We start from the raw sequence: 23,020 nt of genomic DNA on the forward strand, positions 1-23,020 counted from the left end.
TCACTGTTGCAGAATGGGAAATAGGGCATTGAGCAGGAGAGACTGGAGTTTCGCTTTGGAAGGATGAATAAGTGAATGAACCAACCACCATCAGCTGCCTGCCATGTGCCAGACACTGTTAAAAGCAGTTGACACATATTAACGTGTGTAACCCTCACCAAAACCCTATGAAGTAAGGTGGTGTTCTCACCATTTGACAGATGAAGAAATAGGACTCATTAGTGGAGGAGTTGGAATTCAGATGCAGGCCGTCCAGCCTCAAAGCCATGCTCTTAACTTACTTTGCTATATTGCCTCTCAGCAGATGGTATTGTTTACAAATATTAATTGTACCCCCTCCTTCCTGTTGCAGGAAGGAGTTTTTTGATGGCTGCAAAGCAATAAGTGCAGACAGCATTGATGGGATCTGTGCACGGTTCCCTAGCCTCTTAACGGAAGCCAAACAAGAGGATAAATTCAAGGATCTCTACCGGTTTACATTTCAGTTTGGTCTGGACTCTGAAGAAGGGCAGCGGTCACTGCATCGGGAAATAGCCATTGCCCTGTGGAAACTAGTCTTTACCCAGAACAACCCTCCAGTATTGGACCAGTGGCTAAACTTCCTAACTGAGAACCCCTCGGGGATCAAGGGCATCTCCCGGGACACTTGGAACATGTTCCTTAACTTCACTCAGGTGATTGGGCCTGACCTCAGCAACTACAGTGAAGATGAGGCCTGGCCAAGTCTCTTCGACACCTTTGTGGAGTGGGAAATGGAGCGAAGGAAAAGAGAAGGGGAAGGGAGAGGTGCACGCAGCTCAGGGCCCGAGGGCTTGTGTCCCGGGGAGCAGACTTAGTGGCTCTAGCCCAGGAGCAGCAGTAGCAGCAAGGGTCTGCCTGCTGCCCTGCAGCCAACCGAGTAATTGGACCTTTCTGGAAATTACTGAAGATCCAGATATTTTCTACTTTACACCTTTCTCTGCCTTGTATCTGAAAGGGCTCTAAAATGCTGTATCATGTTTTAGGCACTTTCTTCACTTTTTGGTTATTTTGGTTATTTCTTTTTGGGGGGTCCCCCAAAATATTTGAACCTGGCTACATGTTGTGTTTTTTGTTTTTTTTTTTTCCTTTAAGCCTTCAGCTAGAATAAGCCTGCCATTTCTTGCACAAATTAGATTTTTTTGTGGGGGAGGGCATAGAGCAGGGAGGGGGGGAATGGGACGGTTAGGTTGAATTAACATTACAAGATGATACAGTGCCAGATCTCAGTTTTGCATATTCTGTTTTCCAGGGCAGGTCTGTACTGTGTGTAGTGCTGTTTACAAGGTTGAATTTAGGTTGTAATAATTATTTTAAAAGATTTACACAGAATTGAATAGCAGTGTTAACTGTTAACCATATTGCATTAATTCCCAGGCGATTTAAAGCTCTTGGAGAGCCAAGGCCAGCCAAGAGCATTTGTTGTCTGGTGACAACCCCCTTTTAAGCTAATTTATCCGAAACCGTTATTTTCTTCACTTCTTGCTCATTCCTTCTTTGACCTATTGCATTTCATGTTGAGTTCATCCATCAACATGCTGCACCTGTCAGTCAAGTGAGCAGTTTTTTTGTTTTTTTAGAACACATAGTACTGAGAACCACTTAAGCATTGAATGCAGAGAAAGCAGTGCTACCTCAGTTTTGCTGGAAGTAGACTTTGATAGTTTTCTTTTTTTGATGAATTTTCTGTATTTTCATGTTGTAAGTGAAAATACTTTTGTTTTGTTTTTTTTTCATTTGCCTTGGAGCCAAAGTTTCTGTTCCTGGTGGTCGGAAAACTGTGCCTGCCGGCCAACTGACTTGAAGGAAAACTGTGGTATGGAGCTCTGCTTGAATTTTTTTTTTTTCCTTTAAAGTTTTTTTGAGTATCATCAGCTTACTTGTCTGGCAAGGGCAGAAGCCTGGGACTGGCCTGAACTCTGCCAAACAAATATAGAAGTGTATTTAATAGTTAAACATATGCCCTTTCCCTTCTTGCTGCACCCATGTTGTCACTTAACCCCCAGGAGTTATTTATTATCTTCTTTGTTAATGTCAGGCTCATTTGGGGTAATGTGATGACTGTTTAGGTTTACATGACCCTCCTCTCCTTCCCCTACCCCCAAATATGTATATATACATATATAAGATATGTATATATTTTACCTATATAAAATATATATATACACATATATGTATCTATATTCCTTTGTTTCTTTGCCTGCTAAAACTGGCCATAAAAGAGGGAGCTGCCTTCAATATATAAAGCATAAGAAGAGTGCCAGGGAACGTCACAAATGGAGGCTTTTGCATCTGAATTTGGACCATCTTCACTAAAGAGAGGATGAATTTTCTCAGCCCTTTCCTCACAAGAGGGAGGCCCAGTTCCCCAGACTCCTCTGCGTGCTTGCTCCATAAGGCCAGCTTTGGCCAAACTGCCACACAGGAGCTGACTTTGGTCCTACCTGGTTTTAGTAGAGGGTCCTCTTGTTATTTTTCCATCTAAAAAAACATGTCCTCAAAACACTGTACTGGAGGGGTGGGTGGCAGGAACTTGTACAGTTCAGCTCCCAACACTTTGGAACAGATTGAAAAGGGAATCTTTTAAATAAAAACCTATATAATATTTATACTCTTGAGGTAATGAGAGTTTGTCTATTAAACATTTGGAGTTTTCTTCCCTAACTACTTCCATCTGCCTCCCAGGTATATGTTTCTCAGCCTGGGCAGGAATTGCTTATTTTGAGTTCCTTTATTAGGAGGAGCCTTATGGCTCCAGGCTCCCATCTTCCTAAAGATGATTCCCTAAGGAGTTTCTGCAGTCGATGTTTTTCCAAGACTGACACTGACATAGGAAACATACTTGTGGAGTTTGATTTTTTTCTTTAAGATCCTAAACCAGGCAGTTGCCCCTTCTAGAGGGGCAGAAGGGAAACTTTAAAATCAGCCACAGTAAGGTAGCAGTACTGCTGGAAAGCTGAAAAGGGTCTCAGGCCAGATGTCTGGCTTTGTTCTAGCCTAAGACACAAGCTCCTTGTATAAAGAGAGTTTCTAGGGGCCCCAGCGGGTTCTGTGGGCTCAACTGTAGTCAGGGTGCCCAGACTGAGGTCTTAAGAGAGACTGCCTTCTCATCTAGCCAGTCCTGCAACCCCTAGTTTTTCCTGATTCTAGACTGGGTAGAGGTTGAAAAAGGGAAAAGGTGGGCTGCTCCTAGCCAGGTAAGGCTCTCTTCTGTCTTAATTACGAGGGTATATGGAGAGAAGTGCACAAAAGAGGGAGGCACCGAGGATCCTGAGGACTCTGGAGGAACTGGATTCCTTCCCTAGCCTACAAGGTGGCATTCCGTGCATTAGGTGTGCTAGAATGGGTGGATTTTGTTAACTATTCCGCCTCCCCACAAAAAGAGCCAGTAAATTATTTTTGGTTATATTTTTCATGACCTTTTTGTTACAGAAATGCAATTGAGAAACCCAGAAAAGGGAGCAGTTAGGGAAGGACTTATAGATTCTATCCAAGTTGGCGTTCCTGATGCAAGGAATTCCAAGCTTCTGTAGTGGCTCTGGGCCAGTGTTTGACTTGACCACAGGAAAAGCAGGTTTTTTTTGCAAAGGGATCGAAGGTGGGGTGTGTGTAGGGTTTGTAGTCACACTATTGGGAAATGAAAGGTCCCTGTTCCTTTTAACCTAGAAATAGGTTTGCTGTTAAATGAGCAGTAGTTGTGTGGAAGAGGCCAAATGCATGCTCCTCAGGTAAGCCAACGTGCTCCTCACTTTAACAATGTAATATCAGGGTGGTGTAAGAGGGGCAGGATGTGGATGCTATTTTGAAAATAGGCAAATATCTGAGGGTGACTACAAGAAATTGAGTATGTATTGGAAATTCTTGGTTTTTGGCAAATGGCTTTGAGTTTGTGGTGTTTCTTTAGGTATTAGAAAGCTGTATGAGATGAAGTGTTGCTTCATTGAAATGCTCTTCCCCCATCTCTGCCATATTTGAATGTATCATTAACCCCACCTCCTGCAATGACACTTTGCTATGCTTCAGCTGGATGCCTCAACAGTTTTCCCTCATCTGTGCCAGTGTGCCCACATGTGTAAGTTGGGTCCAAGACTCCCTTATCTACTCTTCTGATAAGAAAAATTAGAGCTGGGTGAAGATCCAAATTTCACCCAAGCCCAGAGGCCCAAAGAAATCCCAATTGGAAATGTACAAGGCAGTGTTTTCAGTATTAAACTTCCCTAAGGAAGGCACAAACTAGCCTTCTTGGAAAGGAAGAAGGGATTAAGCCACAGAGTTTTTAGTCTTTGATACAGTTCTGATCTCCCAGAGACTGGTGCCAAAATTCAGGCCTCAGTGCTGGAGCCTGCAGGGTGTGGAACTCCATAGTTCACGTGATGGCCTCAAGTTATGTACTCTGCCAAACTCCATCAAACAACGGTGGGAAATGACTGGGATAAGGACTTGGGCCTGAAAGTTTAAAAACCAAAACATCTGTATTTAGGACTGGTTTGCCACATTTAAAGACAAGTCTTGAGTGTAGTGAAGCCCAGGAGTAGACCCAATTATACAATTACAAGGGCTGGAGAGAAGCTGCTGCTAGGTTTGTTTTGTTTTAGCTGCCTGCTTTGCGTTCTTGTCTCTTAATGTTTGCTTAGTGATGACTTGAACATCTTGGTAACTGACAAAGGTCTTCCCTTGGTGGGGGGTGGTGGGGGGGGGACTTGAAAAATCTTGGTAACTGACAAAGGTCTTCCTTTGCGGGGACTCTAGCAGAAACTTGTTTAAACAGCCAAAAGGACTATTAAAGGTTATTAAAGTGTGTTAATTGGGACTCATTTGAGGACATATCTCATTGATCCTCCTCCTACTCCATAATCTGTTTTCTGAATCCTAGAGGGGGTTCCCACCCACCCCCTTTCAGAGTTTATTTCTATAGTTAGCTGTATTATAGCATATATCCAGTTTAACCTGGACTGGGGTCCGTGTTCTAGTGAGGATCTGCAGGTGTTTTTCCTTACTGAAAAAGAGTTATGCTTGAGCACTGGTTGCAGAAGCCAAGATGATTCAAATAGCTTTGAGTAACCATCAGGTTCTGCTTCTGATTCAGGTGCTGGGGCCTCACATCCTCCCTATTCCTCTTGGAAACTAAGCCTGCTTTCACGGATACCTTCTTCTACCACCCACCTTCCCTTTTTACTACTTACTATACAACATACTCTTGGATATTGCCAAAGGAAGCCATTCAGCAGATGCTGTGTCTCTCCCCCACCCCCCAATTTATTCTGGGAGAAGTGTCTTCCCTCTGATTCTGGTCCCCAGCCCGAGTCTGTAATTAATTGCTCTTACCTGTTGCACTAATGAGTATGATTCTAGGTTTCAAAGGGGAACTTGAAACAATAGGCAAATGGGGGCTTGAATGAATTGGTCCTACAGATACCCTGCCTTAACCCACTGAGGTGATGAGTCCACTGCTCATGTGACCCTCCACCTTTGTGGATTCCTCTTGGTTTCTGACCAGTGTGTCTGTTTCTTGAGGTTGTACAAACTTGTTGACAAAGGTCAATACTTTTGTTTGTATTCTCTGCACTGTTGCACTCTCCAAATGGCCCCTTGAATATTTTTATTAACTTGTTACACACACTTTTGTCTTTGTCTACATTTTTCTTTTGATGTTTTTTTTATTTGGAAGGTTACCTGCTGTTGGATTTAATAAATTTGTTTACTTGACTATTGACAATTCTGAGAAAAAAAAAAAAAACACTAAAAAACCAAACCAGTGACTTTATTCTGGGGTGAGATTTATCCGTCGGGAGCCTCTTCCAACGTGATACTGGATAGCAGTTCCTATGCTTTGGAAAATAATCCAGATGGTACAGGATCCTCAGACTTCAAACATGGCTGTTGACTTCCCACTCACCAACTTAATGGCCTTTGGGGTCCTAATACTTGTAGGCAAAAAGCAAATGAGTCCTCAGAGGGCCACTACCTATATAGTCTTATTGTAGCAACTGATATGGATTCCCACGAGGAACAAAAAGTGAATTTGAGCACTGTGCTAATGGATGGCTCCTACATCAGGTTGGCAGTGATTAAGGCAAAGGAGACAAGCTGAAACTGTCAAGTGCCACTGCTGTGTGACCTTTGGCAAGTTAGTGAAATTCCGAGTTTCCTTACTCATCTGTAAAATCAAGAGACTTAATTCCATCAGAGGGTTAGGATTTAAAAGCCTTTAAAAAGCACCTAAATCACGTAAGATGTCAGGTGAGTAATGCAAGGAATCCAGAGAGGAAGAGATGGGGGTTGGCATGGTCACACCGGACCTTTCAGGTCACTGTTCCTCCTAGGGGCTTAACTTCCCTCTGTGCCAAAATGGGGGTGGGGGGGGGCTTAGACTAACATGATCCCTGATGGCTCTATTTGGCTCTTACATCCTAGAAGTCTGATTATGGTAGACCAGTTATGACCCTTAGCTTCCTTTCATTGTATTTTCTGTCTTGTTATTGTTTATATTCAGGAAAGCTATTGGCCAGCCATCTTACTCACTTCTTTGATGGAGGCCCTAATGACCTTCCCAAAGATTTCCAGCCTCATGTTGGTATCTCCTAAAAATAAGTAAGTACAGTGGTGGGACTAGATGTGCTTTTATTTTTCCTTTCAGTTGGAAAGGACTTGGGAGTCACGGCTACATCTTTTAGCTAGGGAGAAGGTTGAAAGTTTTCCTCAATGAACTGGAATTTTTTCTTTTCTCTTCTTCCCTTATTACCAAGGTTAGCATCAGATGAAGGCTGGAAGGAAATGGGGTGGGGGGTGGGAGGAGGTTACATTTTTTTCTCACTTAAAAAGTCTGTCTCCGAAACAGGTACTTATAACCCAGTTGGCTCTTGGTGCTTGTGTCTTCTGTGCTTGGGCCTTTCTGACTTGAGCCCAGCCAGGGCCTTAACAAATAGAGGTTTGGAGAATTAGAAAGTGAAAGATACTGATTTGGGTGCTTGTATAGAGCCTGGAGCTATTCCAAGTGTTGATGTGGTGGTGTACAGATTATATATGGCTAAAATCCAGTTTGATTAGATGAGGGGCAAGCAACGTCTTCACACCAGAGATGAGCTTAACTGCATGTAGAATGGATGTTTTCTAGCAGAAAAGGCTTACAGAAGGTAGTGCTGAGGGTTCAGAGAAGTACAGAAGAGTCACCTCAGCACTGGCATCCTCTCTCTTCTCAAACCCAGTTGCCAAAAGCACATGACTGGGCTGGCTCTGGAAATCCCATTTTAGCTCTGGGTTGTGAACTAGGTCCAAAGGGTTAGTCTTGGGGAAGGAGAGGTAAGGGAGCCAGCCTATCCTCTCCATTTCCTTTCCTTTGTTGTGACTTCTCAGGAGGCCCTGTCTTATGAAAGCCATAACGCTCTTCCCTGGGCTTAATATTCTTCCTCTGTAATGTTCCAACCTTGATTCTCTTGCCTTAGGGGTGCTGAAAAAGTCCCAGTGGAATATGGCAACAGTGCAGTCAACAGCAAAGCACCTGACTATAGTGTTTTATAATCCATGCTGATGGGGACTCTCCATGGCCCTGTGTTTATCTGGGGTGGTGCTGCTGAAATTGCTAGTATATTAAAATAAAGAGCTACAAAATGGTATGGTACCTAGTATAAGACAAGACAGAAGAAAACACTCAGGCTCTTGTGTATATGGACTTACACAGTAAAGGACACATTCTCCTTGATTGGGTAAGTAAAGATAAGTAAACGGGTAAAATTCTAAATATTTGGGGAAAAGTTGCCATATACCAAAATGAATTCCAGGAGGAATAAAGGCTTAAGTGTAAAAATTAAATTATTTTAAAAAACCATATAGGGGTGCCTGGGTGGCTCAGTGGGTTAAGTGTGAGACTTGATCTCAGCTCAGGTCTCGACTGCATAGTTCTGAGTTCAAGCCCTGTGCTGGGTTCCACACTGGGCATGGAGCCTACTTAAAAAACAAGCCCCCCCCCCAAAAAAAAACCCATATATTACTTGTCAATGGCTATTAAATTGATCTCGGGATCAATCAAGACTTTCTAAGTATAAGAGCAAATAGAAGAAATCGTAAGACTTCTAAAACTACCTTAAAATAAAAAACTAGAAACATTTTTGCAGTAATCAATAGATGGACACTGTACTTAATCCATAAGGAGACCTTAAAAACTGGCCAAAAAGCTTCTGAAAAAAATAAATGCCAATCTACAGGATATTTAAATAAATAGAAATTGTATCTGTTTATGTAATGGAAAGTTTTTTTTAACTTACCACATTAGCAAAGATTTGAACCAAGTCCACGCTAGCTAACACAGTAAAAACTTCTGTGGAATTAAAACAACCTTAGGTGTTCATACTCCTTAACCCAATTTCACTTCTAGGAATTTTTCCTTAACAAATACCATTTATCAAAGATGTATGTGCAAGGATATAATTGGTTGGGGACAACTTCAGTGTCAACAACAGGGGACTGTTTTAGAAATTATGACACACATCAACATGTTGAATACTATGCAGCTATTAAAAAATCTGCTTTTGAATGATGTAAAAAGTATGACAGAAGACTGAAATAGTGACAGTTGTTGACTCTGAGTGGTGGCATTAGAAGCGATTTTACCTTTTGTGGATTTTTGAAGTTTCCATTAATTGGTTTTCTTTATAATAGGGAAGAGGTTATTTACAAAAGGGGCAAAAGAAATGAAAACAAACATGGCTGAGTGTATTAAACCGTTCCACTGTGGGCGAGGAGGTCAGAAAATTGGGAGTAATATGTTCAAAGCCTAAATCAAGAGTTGTGTAAAAACCCTTGGGAGTTGCCTTTCTCCCCCAAATGAGAAGCTGCTTCTCCAGCAGCTGCCTTGGCTGCCTAGAAGGGTGTGGGAGGAAAAATGCACAAACGCACTTATGAATGGAATGTGTGTTTTGCAAGAGGCCAAGTTGGCAGCTTTGGCTTCCAAAAGGTGGGAGCATCAGCTGAAAGAACAGAGTGTGCAGACTGAGGCCTCAGAGACCTTATGGTTGGGCCCATCTCTGTAGAGTTCTGGAGTTGGGGGCCCACTGGGAAACCTCCCATCCAGAAGTTTCAATGGCCTTAGCTATTCCTAGGAGCAAAGGCAGTATTCTTGGCACATGGAACCTAATTTGTTCTGTGATCCTGCACTTGGAAGATGCTCCTCAGTAAATGTCATTTATTGAACACTTAATGTGGGGTTTTCCCTAATTTAATCCTCATAACCGCATGAAGTAGGTACTAATGTCCCCATTTTAAAAGTGAGTTAACAGGCTCAGAGAGGGAAAGTCCTTATATATATAGCCCACTATTCTGTCATTTTTCCACAACCTGGATTATTGAATTTTCACAATAATCCTTAAAAAGATTATTCTCATTTTATAAGCTGTGAAAATATACTCAGATGAGATTAAGTGGCTTGCCCAGAAGCAGAGCTCAAGTGCCAGGCCAGATCTGTCCATATTCAAAGGCAGACACTTATTTTGTCTCAGGACTGGAGTCTCAAGAAGTAAACAGCAGCTAAGCTCTTACAGCTTTGGAGCTCACCTGGGGGTGGGCAAAGAATCCAGTAACATTGTCAGTTTCAAGATAGTCTCAGGGCCTCCACTGTATGTATGCCTGGGGAAACTTTCCACTTTACAAGGGAGCTTCAAGTTGCAGTGTCTTGATCCTAAATCAAGCTCTTCAGTTCTGGCTCCTGGTTCCCAACTTTTACATAGGGCTGGCTCTTACAGAAGTTAAACGGTTAAACACTGCCTCAAATGCCTAACCTTGAGAATTAATTTTAGGTATTCTAGTTATGAAAGGAACATATGGTGATTACCAAAAGCAGTTTGGTAACACCTAATCTTCTGATCCCACCACATTTGACATACAGCCTTCCAGGTTTTGTTCCAAGCCTATGCATATCTTTGTGTACCTTTATCTACAGAAAAAGGACTCAAACTATACACACTATTCTGTAAGCCTCCATATTTCCTACAACATATACTGGGAATGCATAATCACATCTTCAACACCAATCCCGTGAGGTGTGTACTCAAGTTCACACAATATGTAGGGAAGCTAGGATTCAGAGTCTGTATCCAGAGGTCAACTGCTACTTCTTGCAGATCTCTTTTTACTAGAAATTTTATTTACACGCACATAATTTTTAAAAATGGCTACCAGGAATTCCATTGGGCTCCCCCTGTGGTATCTCCTCCATACATGTTTGTGTACATCTATACTATTATTGTAGTATGCTACTATAGAAGTGGAATTGCTGGATCCTAACGTACGAAGCAATTTACAAGGGTTTTGGTATGATACATATTGTATGCTAGATTAGTTCATCTTTTCCAGAGGGCAGATAAATATTTCTGTTTCAGAGTTGTATGTACCTGTACCCATGTCCTTTCCAACACAGAATGTTAATATTTTGAGAGTTGATAAAAAAGCAGAGGAGTAGCTTTCACTGAATTTGAAGCTTTCAGTTTTAAGGGGGAGATCCAATATGATGGAGGCACCTACTGGTGAAGGGTGACACTGCAATCTCACTGAAGGGTGGGGGGAAGGAAGCATTCCTAAAAATGGAATTGGAAGGGTGCTTCCAGTGTTGGTAAAAAGCACAGTCTTCCATTCTCCTGTGTGTGGACCTGCCAAATTTTCAGTTCAGCCTATCTTTTTCCTTCAATTTTGTAACAGCTGTCAATGAGAAAAATTTGCGTTCATAAATTTGCTTCATAGATACAGCTTTGACAACCTGCATAATGGCTGGATTTTCTCCAAAGCAAAGTCCCTCCCTCCTGGTTTCCTTACCTACATATACCATTTAATAGAAGTGTTACATGGAATGAGCACCTAGTACAAATTTCCTGTGTATAAGTCCAGTGACATAAAAAAGTACAAACTGGTTTCCTTCTCACCCTGTCTTAAGATGAGGATGCTTGAATTTTAGGCATTTATTGAACATTTGTACATGCCATATAAATGGACCGAACTTCTTAAGTGGTACATCATTTCCACAAAAGCTGTCTGCTAGATAGAAAGGCTATAGCCTGACCACATTCTCTGCCACTGCCCACGAGGGATAAGAAACAGCACATGGAAAATGATGGTCAGACTCACGAACACATGTTTGGGGTGGTGCTTTCCTCTTCATCTTTTATTCCCATCAGTCCTAGGCCAGAGAATGATCCATGAGTGCTGCAACAAATGAGTGAAGATAGGTTTCTAATCCACAGGGTTAAAAGAATGGTTACAAACTCCTAGGTAAGAAGTGGTAAATTTTTGGAGGTATGTGTATGGGGCAGGGCACAAGCAGGTAAAGGAGGCTGATGGAAAGCTGCCTATTGAAAATGGTTCCATGGAAGGAACACTGATGAGTCCCAGAGGCCTGGAATCAAGTCAGCTCTGCTATTTAACAGATGTGAGGCATATCTCAACCCAGGGTGAATGACCTCAAACGGAGCCTCAATTTCTTCAACTATAAAAATATTAAATACTTAAATTACTATTCTCACAGGGCTTTTGTGAGGACTGTGGACAATAATAGCTAAAATATACAGATCATTTCCTCATACTTTCCTCATACATCATACAGATCATTCACCATGTACCAAGCAAGCATCATTTTAAGTACCTTATATATACATTCTCATTTAATCCTTCAAAACAGCTTATGTACCTAAAATAGGTACTGATGCAGGTACAATTGTTATGTCCACTTTTCAAAAAGAATCAAGCTCATAGTTGCTCAACAAGTTGAGTGACAGAAGCAGGTAATAATGGCAATCTGCCATCAAGAGTCCTTTTAAATAATGTATGTTGTAATACACTTGGTACAGTGGCTGGAATGTAGGCGTCATTCAGTACATGTTAGTTCCCTGCCACCTTGTAGTGAATATTCAAGGGTTTGGGTTAGACAGCTGAAGACCTCTCCAAGGCAAAGCAGACAGAAGTGAGAAAGACAAACCCAGAAACTGTCACCACCTGATGTCTGAACTTACACTAATAAGTACTAGCCTTTTGGGCATGGGGGACTGGGACTGGAACTCTTGAGTGCTGTAGAGTGGCTCTGGAATCAGATCATCAGGGTTCAAATCTTAACTGCACTTAACTAGCTGTGTGACCTTAGGCAAACTCTTTAATCTGAGCCTTTTTCTCCACTTGTTAAATGAGGACTCAACAACCTCAACTGAAAACACATATAAAAGCACTTAAGGGTTTGATGAATTATGGCAAATACAGCAATATTTTCAATATTAATCTTAGCATCTACTGGAAATATAAGGGTTAAGAGTTGAGTCAGGCTCCAAGCATGAGGAAACCTATTCTCTTTGCTACTCCTTGCTGAGCTACTTTTACCCTTTCCCAAGGCATTGCGATCATGGAGAAAGCTGCAAAGATGAGGCCCAGAGAAGTTAATCACACAGCAAGCCTATAGTTTGGGTAAATGCGTGCTCCTCCCTGGTTTGCTCAACAAGGCTACAGACATCAAAATGTAACTTTTAGAAGAAAGGAGGGGGACGCCTGGGTGGCTCAGTTGGTTAAGCAGCTAGCTCTTGATTTCATCATGATCTCAAGAGTCCTGAGATTGAGCCCCGCAGCGGGTGGGGAGCAGGTCTGTGCCCAGCAGTGAGTCCACTTAAGATTCTCTCCCTCTTCCCCTCCCCTCCCTCAAATAAGTCAATCTTTAAAATAAAAATAAAAGGAACATTAGATTTCCTTACTGCAGGATTTGCTATTTCCAGAGTTTTTTCATGATTTGTCATATGTGTCTTAGGACCTTTGCCTTAGTCAGAACCTAAGACTTTCTGTTCCCTGACCCCAATGCTCCCTTCCTCAGGCCCTCATCCACTGTGGAATAACCTGGCCACTTCTGGGAGGAGAAAGCTTGGGCCTACTCTTAGCTTAGCTTGCCTACAAAATGAAGAACTGCAATCTAAGATTTTACCTGGAACATGAAGACCCCGCCCCTTATTCTATCACCCCCTCCACATAATGGCTTCTGAGAAGCTATGTCAGGGCACGTCTGTTCTGAACCAAAAAGCTTTTTTGGCAACTTATGGTCACCTCATGCTGTTAACCTACCCACAAAAGCCTGTTTAAAGTATATCAGTCTAAGATGGGGTTTTTTTGTTTGTTTCAAATGTAAACACTTAATAGTCTCTGTTCCTCATAGACAGCAATTCTCTCAAGCTGCCCAGCAGGTAGCCCATCTCCGTAGTGGCCATGAGATGCATGTCACAAGGATTTTATGACAGGAAATTAATTTCTGATCAGGTTTCAAGGCCTGAGGCCTTCATGTTCTGCCGTCTGGGACCCTGGGCCTGGAAAAGAATCCTAGAATGTCAAAATTTTAAGGGACTTTTTAGAAATAAATACAATCTAGTGATTTTCAAACTGTGCTGAAAAGAGCTACTGCCCTCTCGTCCCTCTCCCCCAATATATACTCATCCACCACCCACTCATTCCAGAACTGCCTATCTTTATGCTTTAGAAATTTAACAGCAATATTTCTTTTAAAGAAAAGGTTTTATAGTTGAAAGGGTTTGAAAATCACTGATTTACTCCAAATCTCTCATTTTACCAAAGGGAAATTGAGACCCACAGTGGGAAAGTGGCTTGGCCACTTGTCAGAGGAGGTATGTGATAGAGCTGGGACTGGACCCAGAGTTCTGTTCCATTATCCTTCAGGCTTAGAATCAGCAAAGAGGGAAATGGGAAAAGGCAGGAACATGCTCCTGAAATGTGGGAAAGATCATATCTGGTCTGGGCCTTCCCCTAGACCTTCTTTGACTGTTTTTACTCAAGTGGGGTTAGGCAGCTGCCTCTTGTCCCACAGAGGCTGCAGGACCTAAGACCTCTGGCTTTAAACTGGGATGGCGGTCTCCCTGAGTGGCTAATAAGTGTAATTAGAGAAGAGCATATATGCGTAAAGTGGAGATATAATACCTATCTCTTAAAACTAAGGATTAAGAGAGGATTTCTAGAAGTTCTCATTTATGTGCCTGAATGTCAACAAAAGGCCTTTCTCTAAGAATAGCTAAAGTCCCAGAGGCCAGAATCCTGAAGGGACAACCCTTCAGTCCTTACCTCTTGGTTCCTGGCAGCAAGATGAGGCAGAGGGTGCCTGGGCCCAGGCTGTGGTAGAGCTTTCCTATCTTCCGGCCCCAGCGCCAGGCTGCTATCTTTGGGTGGTCCACCTTCAGAGCCTAAGATCAAAGCCACATGTTGACACTCAGCCAGAGTATCCTCTGCTCACCTTTGGAGGGACTGCAACTTTCTTCTTCAGGCTCTAGGACCATGGGATCCCAGGAAAGGTTCTGTGTAAATCCTCTATCTGAAGCTAAAGCCCAAACTTCAGGGTTCCCTGTCAACCCCAGCATCTCCAGGTCACAGGCAGTTTAGGAGTACAACTGTTGCTCTTTTCTCCATATGGAGTGGGTCTTCCAGGACCCTGAGGCAGAGGAACCACATCACTAATGGCCCCTGCCATTAAGTATCTTTGTGATCTGGGCAAATCACTCAACCAGCTCTGGCTTCTATTTCTCATCTGTTAAGTGTGGGAGATTAGACCAGGACAGGGTTTCCCAAACTTCAGCCATTCATCTTCTACCTTCACCCTTCTACTTGTGTATCCCTCTAATAGTTTTCTTTAAAGCGAGTCAGTTTCTTCCTTCAGCTCAATGAAATATATCTATGAAGTCATGGGCTCAATGTGATTGTTGTATAATAAGCGTTAGAACAAGACCTTAGCATAAAAGCGGGGAAAAAACTCCATCTATGACCACTAAAAATTATCTTGTATATGTACTACACTTTGGGATGCTAGATTACTAAAGACTTGCCCAGCTCTTTAACCTCCTGTGTTAGCCCCTCAAGGTCCCTTGGAGAGCCACCTGGAGGATTAAAAGCCTAATTGTAGCAGGTATGGAGCAGGCAAAAGTATGAGATCTTGGAGAAAGAAAAACGTGTCCAGGGCTGGAAGAAGCTGGAGAGTGAAATAAAACTAGTGCCAGGGCAGGAAAAAAAAAAAAAAAAAGATTCAAAGGCTTAAGTGTCACTTGAGCTGGACTCTCCTAACTTCCATAAACACCAGAAGGCAAATCAATGCTTAGAGCTAGCAAACCAAGGCAGCTATCTCTGACACTAGGATACACTCACTCACTCACTCACTCACCTGTAAGGCTTGCTGCTCGGAGGGGGGAGGTATGACACGAACCCCTGGGGGCCTTCTTGATTCAGGAGGTAAGCCCCTGAGCCAAGCATGGAGATGCCTGGGGGTTAGGGCATGCCGGCCTTTCAGCTTCCAGTGCTTGCCTTTGAGAATGTTGAGGGCCCTTTGGGCACTGCCAAAAGTTTTGAATTCTGAAAGCAAGAATAGCCCCTTCTGTTATTAAGGGCCACAAAGCCTGGTCGTCCAGGTTGGAGGCCAGCCAGGGCCAAGGGAGAACAGAATCAGCTGGTAACGTGGTCCAGCATCCCAGGTGGGCTTATCTGGTGAACATTTCCCTTCTCTGACCTCATGTTATCACCATCCCTAATCTCCTTCCCCAAGGTTACATTCCATACCATAGACTTACTCAGGAAACAGTATCTTTTTTGCTTTCCACTTTTAAGATCTTTAGGCAAGATGACAGCTTCCAGGCCAAGGAAGAGGTTGGACTGCTGCAATAGGTGTTCTTTAAAGGTTTCGCTCACTCCAGACAGGTATATAGTACCTCGGTTCTCAGAATCTTGTTCTAGCTCATTCACAAGAGTGTTACAATCAAGGGTGAGCTCTGTCACAGGCCTCTGCACCTAACCAAGGAAGATGGCATTAGTGGTAGAAAGTCACCACTTAGGGGTGCCTTAGTGGCGCAGTTGGTTAAGCCTCCAACTCTTGGTTTTGGCTCAGGTCATGATTTCAGGGTTGTGAGATCAAAGCCTTGCACTGGGCTCCTCCACGCTCAACGCAGAGTCTGCCTGGGACTCTCTCCCTCTGCCCCTCCTCCCTGCTCTCTCTCTCTCAAAATAATAAATCTTAAAAAAAAAAAAAAAGGCCACCACTTCAACCTTTAGGCCTATTCTATACTAGCAAGTAACTTAATTCTGTAGTTTCCTTATCTGTATAAGGAGGCTAGTGATAAATGCCTCAGAGGACTATAGTAGAGACTTAATAAATACATAAATACAAATGTTTTTGTGTAAACATACTCTCTCCTCCCTGCCCAAACACCCTGCAATGGAAATGAGTTCCCTGACTTCTACGCCAATGCAACTGATCATGCTTCAAAACACCATTTGATCCCCCTGAAAGCTAAAGGAAAGGGCAGCTACAGAAAAACACCCAGAATAAACCATCTGGGGTCTAAGTGGTGATGAAGAATACAAGGAAGACCCCAATGTAGCCCAGGCTGATTCTGACAAAAATGAAAGTTTTCATATTTTAGGTCACTGCTAGAAGAATGCTGGGCTTGGCTGAAGACTTTCCATAACACAAAGTCTTGTGCTCGGGCCTCTTGAGGGCTTTTCTCTAAGCTTTTATATACTAGGGCACTATAAATACAGGCTGTGCTAGGTCAGCGCTGAATGAAGGGTGCTCCTTTTTGCTTTCTCTGGCCACTATACCTTAATGCAGGCACCTTCTACCAGAATGCCATCCAAGGATTCTATGGCCAGCTGGGCAGCTTCCAGGACTTCATATTGTATACAGAGATGTGGCTGCAGAAAAAAAAAACAAGATTTTCTTACCTCTGCTTTCTAGGCTCAAACTGCTAGAGGAGGGACTGGGAAAGGGCCCTAAACTAGTGGCCAAAGCCACCAAAATGAATGTTCTCTTTGCTGTGCTGGGCTAGATAGCAACTGTAGATCAACTTTAAGTAGAATCACCAAGGTTCAAGAACTGATTTCTCAGCCAATAAATAACCTTTATTTGTCAATTAAAACTGAAGTCTTCTCGCCCTGGGTGGTATGGGCAAAGCACTAATAAATGTTTACTAATCAACTTGCTTTTCAGTATTATTTATTATGAACCACTGAAGTCATCACTGCAAGTCATTTAGATTCTCATTTGTCTTGAGAGCTTAATTTCACACAGGCAGCTTTCCTATAAGCTTGGGGAGGTTAAGTGCTTCCATTGGATAGGCTGCATCTTCAAACTGACTGCTTTTCTGCTTGATGATGTGACATACAGCATCATCATGGAGACAAAAGTGCTCCAAGACAAAAGCTTCATGATACTGGATTTGTCAATGATTTCCTGAATGTGACACCAAAAGCAGAGGTAACAAAAGAAAATAAGACAAACTGGACTTTATCAGAATTAAAAAGTGCATCAAAGGACACTATCAACAGTGTTAAAAAGCAGTCCTATGAATGGGAGCAAATATTTGCAAATCATGTATCTTAACGAAGATTTCATATCTAAAATACATAAACTCCTAAAACTCAACAACAAAAAATCAAATAATCCAATTAAAAATAGGCAAAGGACTTGAATAGGTATTTCTCCAAAGAAGTGGCCAAAGTGACCAATAAGCATATAAAAAGATGCTCAATATCACTAATCATTAGGGAGATGCAAATCAAAACTTCACATCCATTAGGATGGCTAGTACTTAAAGAAAGACAAAGAAAGAAGAAAGAGGAAGAATGAGAGACAGAAAAAAAACAAGTGTCAGCTGGAATATAGAGAAACAGGAGTGTAAAACCATATAGCCACTGTGGAAAACAGTATGGCAGTTCTGAAATTATACACAGAATTATCATTTAACCCAGCAATTGCACTTTGGGTATACACCCACAAGAATTAAAAACAGAGACTCCAATGGATATTTGTACATCTATATTCACAGCAGTATTATTCAGAATAGCCAAAAAAGGGAAACAATCCAAATGTTCATCAACAGATGAATGGATAAACAAAATGTAGTACATCCCCACACAATGGAATATTGTATCTGTCCTTGAAAAGGAATGAGATTCTGACACATGCCACAGCATGGATGAACCTTGAAGACATTCCGCTAAGTGAAATAAGCCAGACACAAAAGGACAAGTACTATATGATTTCACTTACAGGATGTATGTAACAGTGTAGTCAAATTCATAAAAACAGAAAGCACAATAGTGCTTACCACGCCTAGGGGACAGGGACTGAAGAGTTATTGTTTAAGGGGTACAGAGTTTCAGTTTGGGATGATGAAAACTTTCTGGATACATTCCAAGACCCCCAGCAGATGCCTGAAACCACAGAGAGTACTGAACCCTATAAATACTATGTCTTTTCCTACAGATTTTTGTATTTGATAAGGTTTAATTTATAAATTAGGCACAGTAAGAGATTAAAATAACAAATAATAAAATAATTATAATATACTGTAATAAAGTTATGTGAATGTGGTCTCTATCTCAAAATATTCCACTGTACTTACCCTTCTTGTGATGATGTGAGACGATAAAATGCAGTAGGGTGAGTGACATACACAGGCATCGTGAGGTAGTGTTAGGCTACTGATAACTTTCGGATGATATGTCAGAAAGAGTATCAACTGCTTCTGGACTATGAGTAACTGAAACCATGCCTAAGGGGGTACTACTATACTTAGTAACACAGAACTGTATATTTAAAAAGTTAAAACAAATTTTACATATATTTTATCAAAAAAAGAGGAAAAAAACCCCAAGACTTATAGCAAGAGGTTATAGTCCCCGGACATATACTTCCCATCCCTTAGGTCCATCTTCCCAGGGAATCTATTTCTATTTTTAGATATAAGAAAGACATTAATAAAAGATTCAGAGAAAGCACATTTTAAACATCCAGGATTCCATACTTAGGTCACTTTTAAAGATGGCAGATTTCCTGATTCTCAAAACAAAACAGTCAGAGAATCTGGCAATACTGGGTACACATCCTTGTGAGTTAAGAACTGTTTCATCAAACAACATGACTCATACTCCAGTTGGTGACAATCAAGCTTACATCACTAATACTTGTTATGTGAATGGCCCCAGGAGGCATCTGAATTTCCAACACTAATCTAGAGGTGAAAATCCAAGTTTTATCATCTCATTACCTGATGGGTTTCAAGAACAAGAGTCATTGACCGGATTGGGCCAAAGCTCTTAAACAGCCTTTTCAGAGCCCTGAGGTTGCAATTTTTGCTAAATGGCCCAGCATAAACAGTTGACATCTCTGTCCACTTGATTCTCATCTACAAGAAAAATAGAATACAGTGAGGAAGTGAATGTGGTAAGAGAATTAAGTCAAATCTAAAGAAAACATGAGACAAAACATGGGATAATTCTGGTTTAAGAAATTTCTCAACACAAACACTTGCAGAATATACAAAAATTGTATACAGGGATTTGACAACTGCATTATTTGGAATAGCAAAAATTTATAAAGCACCAATGATGAAAATAATAGGTATATAATACAGGGGAATACTATACAGCCATTAAAAACAAGGGAAATAAGATCATGACTGACATCAGAAGATGTACACAATACATTGCTAAATGAAAAAGTTGCCAATTAGTATAGTTTGATGCCCATTTCTATAAAAATGTATTTTCTAAAATATTAATAAACACATAGAAAAAATCTGAAGAAATATAGAACAAACTTATTAAAGTATGCATTACTTTCATTAATGCAGGGAGATTATAACTCATTAAATAAATCCTCTAGCACAACTCATTTACTTACCCTCTTGTTCATCTCCTCAGTGAGGTTGGGTGAAAAGGGTTCAAAAGAGAACTGGACAATGCTGAAGGGAAACAGGGGGATTTCCACTCTGGCCTGCTCAAGAACCTGCAGAGAACAGCAAAGTCTGAATGAGGCAGGAACCTAGTGGCTTCTGGAGGTGAGCCATAATAATATAAACAAGGTTGCCCTTTTACCCATATTAAAAAGCAATATAGGGCTGACTTTAAGGTCTGGAAGAAAATGGTGATCCTAGAATACAGTAAAAAGAGCTGGTAAAATCACATAGAACCTATGCCTTTAGCATTACTAAGAAAAAGAGACTACTAGAAGCTTCAAATTACCTCTAAGAAGTAAGTTAGATTCTAACAGAACTCTCACCATCTTATACTGTTAAAGTCTGTTAATAAAGACAGCAAGAAGAGGAGGTTTAAAAGACTCTGGAAAGAAATCAAGATGCATGGAAGACTTAGATGAAGTACAAATAAAATTACCCCCAGAAAGAAAAAGTACAACCAAATGCCAAAATAACAAACACAGGTCACAACTTTCATATTTCACAGCACTTGATTACAGAGAAGAGGGTTGGCAGCCTAAGAGAAATGCTCTGGAAAAGAATAAGGTATATAGGGAAGAGATACTGCAGGGAAGGGAAAGAAGGAAATAACAAACCCCACCCCCCCAATCTAACCTCACACAATGCAACCCAGAAGAAACCTCCCACACTGGGGATTGTCCCTTGGACAGAAACACGAGTGGACCTTGTATTCAATACTTTGGCTTGTGTTGAAGCTGCCTCAGGAACTAGTTTCTGTCTCAAACTTGACTCAAAGCACTTGATGGCACTGGAAGCATTGTTTGGAAACTCCTGAAAAGGAGTGATGTCAGCAAGGTCACAGACTAGGAAGCTTCAGGCCCTCATTCCTCCACAGACACCAAGTTAACAACAACAAAGACCAGAATACCAGTTTGCAAGAACTCTAAAGACCAACTGAGAAGCAACAGCACCAAGACGAACAAAAAAACCCAAGGAATTCCAGCAAAAGGAAAGGAAAATATGCAGAGTTTTGTGTGCCCACCTATGTTCCTCCCCTATCCTTCCTACACTTGAGATCCTCCCTCTGGATGGAAACAGAAGAGGGGACTCTGCATCCAATATTATGGCTAGTCTGGGGTTGCCTGAGAGACTAGTTTCTGTCTCACTTGACTAGAGCACTAATGGGATAGGCGGCCTTGTTTGGAAGCCACTGAAAACAAATGCTATCATCATAGCACATTAGAGCTGCAGTTCCACAGGCAGATGTCAAAGGGAGCAAGAGATTATGAGCACTGAGAAGAAACAGACAAGCTCCCTAGGGAATCTAAAAGTACACACACAGGCTCAGAGAACATACATCCTCAAATTGGTTAGAGAGGTCCTGGAACCTCCAGCTGGGCTAATCAGTGAAAGTCTTCTGTTCCATGATGCCAGGTTATAACGATGGGACAGGTAGTTGTTTCTTTCAAATGATTAGGTCTCAATAAAAAAGATCACAAGGCATGCAAAGAAATAGGGAAAAATGGCCCAAAGGAACAAAATAACATTCCAGAAATCTAACCTAAAGAAACACAGAATGAACTAAAAGAGAACAAAGACAATTAATGGACTCAGGAAAATGATGCATGAACAAAATGAGAATATCAACAAAGAGCAACTATAAAAAATGAACCAAACAAATTCTGGAGCTGGAAAACACAAGTGAATTGAAAAATTCACCAAAGGGGTTCAACATCAGATTTGATCAGGCAGAAGAAAGAATTAGCAAACATAAAGACAGATCATTTGAAATCATCGATCAGAGTAAAAAGAAAAAGGAATGAAGAAACATAAATAGATCCTAAGATGGGACAACGTCAAGACCAATACACATATAATGGGATCCTGGAAGAAGAGAGAAAGGGACAGAGAGCTTATTTGAAGTAATAATGGCTAAAAACTTCCCAAATCTGAGGAGAGAAATGAACATGGAAATTCAAGAAGCTTGAAGAACTCCAACCAGGATAAATCCAATAAATCTAAAGAAGCCCACACAAAGACACATTACAATCAAACTGTCAAAAGTCAAAACCAAGGAGAGAATCTTGAGAACATCAAGAGAAAAGCAACTCATTACATACAAGGGAACTTCCTTAAAATTATCAGTGGACTTATCAGCAGAAATCTTCTTGCAGACCATAGGAGTGGCATGATAGAGTCAAAGTGTTAAAAGGGAAAAAAAAAAATCAAGAATACTGTAGCCATCAGAACTCTGCTTCAAAAATGGAGAAATTAAGATTTTCCCAGATTAAAAAAAAAAAAAAAAGCTGACAAAATTCATTACAACTAGACCTGATCTGCAAGAAATGCTAAAGGGAGTCCTTCAAGATGAAAGAACATTAGACAGCAACATGAAGCCACATGAAAACAGTTTCCAGGAAAGGTGAACATGTGAACCAATACAGTAACCTCTATGAAGGTAATTTTGATGTATAAGTTTAATTCTTATTCAAAACTTAAATGACAAAAACATGAATAACTATATTCCTATGTTAATGAATATACAATCTATATAGATGTGATTGAGTAATTATTCAATGAATATCTACTTACTCACTTTCAAAATCTAATTTACTGGTAACCTTTTCTCTCTTATTTTTTTATTTTTTAATTTGAGTATAGCTGACACACTATTAATTACATTAGTTACATTAATACATTATACATTAATACATTACATAGTTACATTAATTTCAGGTATACAACAGTGATTCAACATCTCTATACATTGTGCTATGCTCACCACAAGTGTAGCTACCATCTGTCACCATACAATGCTATTAAAATATCACTGGCTGTATTTCCTATGCTGCATCTTTATATAAAGGTGCAATTTATGACATCAGTAACAAAGTGGGGGGGTGGAGCTTATAAAAGTTCAGTTTCTGTATGCAGTCGAAATAAAATTGTTATCAGCTTAAAACAGAATGTATAACCTTAAGATGTTTTATGTAATTGCAATAACTAAAAGGAAAATATTTATAGAATATAATACACAAAAGGAAGTAAGAAAGAGAAAATTATGTCACTACAAAAAAATCAATGAAACACTAAGGAGGACAGTAGAGAGGAAAAGAGGGACAAAAGCTACAAGATATACAGAAAACAAAATAGAAATAGTAAGCCCTTCCAATTTAGTAACCACTTTAAAAAAGTATCAGCAAACTGAATTCAAAAGTACATTAAAAGGATTATACATCATGACCAATGGGATTTACTCCTGGAATGCAAGAATGGTCCAACATATG

General features: G+C 40.9%; 2 protein-coding genes across 15 annotated transcripts in view; one reads left to right on the top strand and one right to left on the bottom strand.

Annotated features, from left to right (window-relative positions):
• Positions 1-5,724, top strand: part of DCUN1D3 (defective in cullin neddylation 1 domain containing 3) — a 38,423-nt gene extending 32,699 nt beyond the window's left edge. For all 5 annotated transcript variants that reach the window (XM_081819906.1, XM_081819907.1, XM_081819905.1 and 2 more), the window contains one exon: positions 353-5,724. In XM_081819906.1, the coding sequence (XP_081676032.1) occupies positions 353-836 (484 nt within the window). In that variant the 3' untranslated portion in view covers positions 837-5,724. The remainder of the gene's footprint in view (positions 1-352) is intronic.
• Positions 1-23,020, bottom strand: part of REXO5 (RNA exonuclease 5) — a 66,710-nt gene that overhangs the window by 15,456 nt on the left and 28,234 nt on the right. For 3 of the 10 annotated variants that reach the window (XM_081819884.1, XM_081819889.1, XM_081819890.1), the window contains exons 14-21: positions 19,700-19,804; positions 19,065-19,202; positions 16,615-16,707; positions 15,588-15,804; positions 15,185-15,372; positions 14,098-14,216; positions 11,128-11,205; positions 5,949-6,782 (exon numbers count right to left, since the gene is read on the bottom strand). In XM_081819884.1, coding sequence (XP_081676010.1) covers positions 6,689-6,782; positions 11,128-11,205; positions 14,098-14,216; positions 15,185-15,372; positions 15,588-15,804; positions 16,615-16,707; positions 19,065-19,202; positions 19,700-19,804 — 1,032 coding nt within the window. In that variant the 3' untranslated portion in view covers positions 5,949-6,688. The other 7 variants (XM_081819887.1, XM_081819886.1, XM_081819894.1 and 4 more) reach the window with 7 other exon arrangements.

Source organism: Leptonychotes weddellii, chromosome 5, assembly GCF_054177405.1.
Source record: "Leptonychotes weddellii isolate Sample4059 chromosome 5, ASM5417740v2, whole genome shotgun sequence".
NCBI classification, from domain to species: Eukaryota; Metazoa; Chordata; class Mammalia; order Carnivora; family Phocidae; genus Leptonychotes; species Leptonychotes weddellii.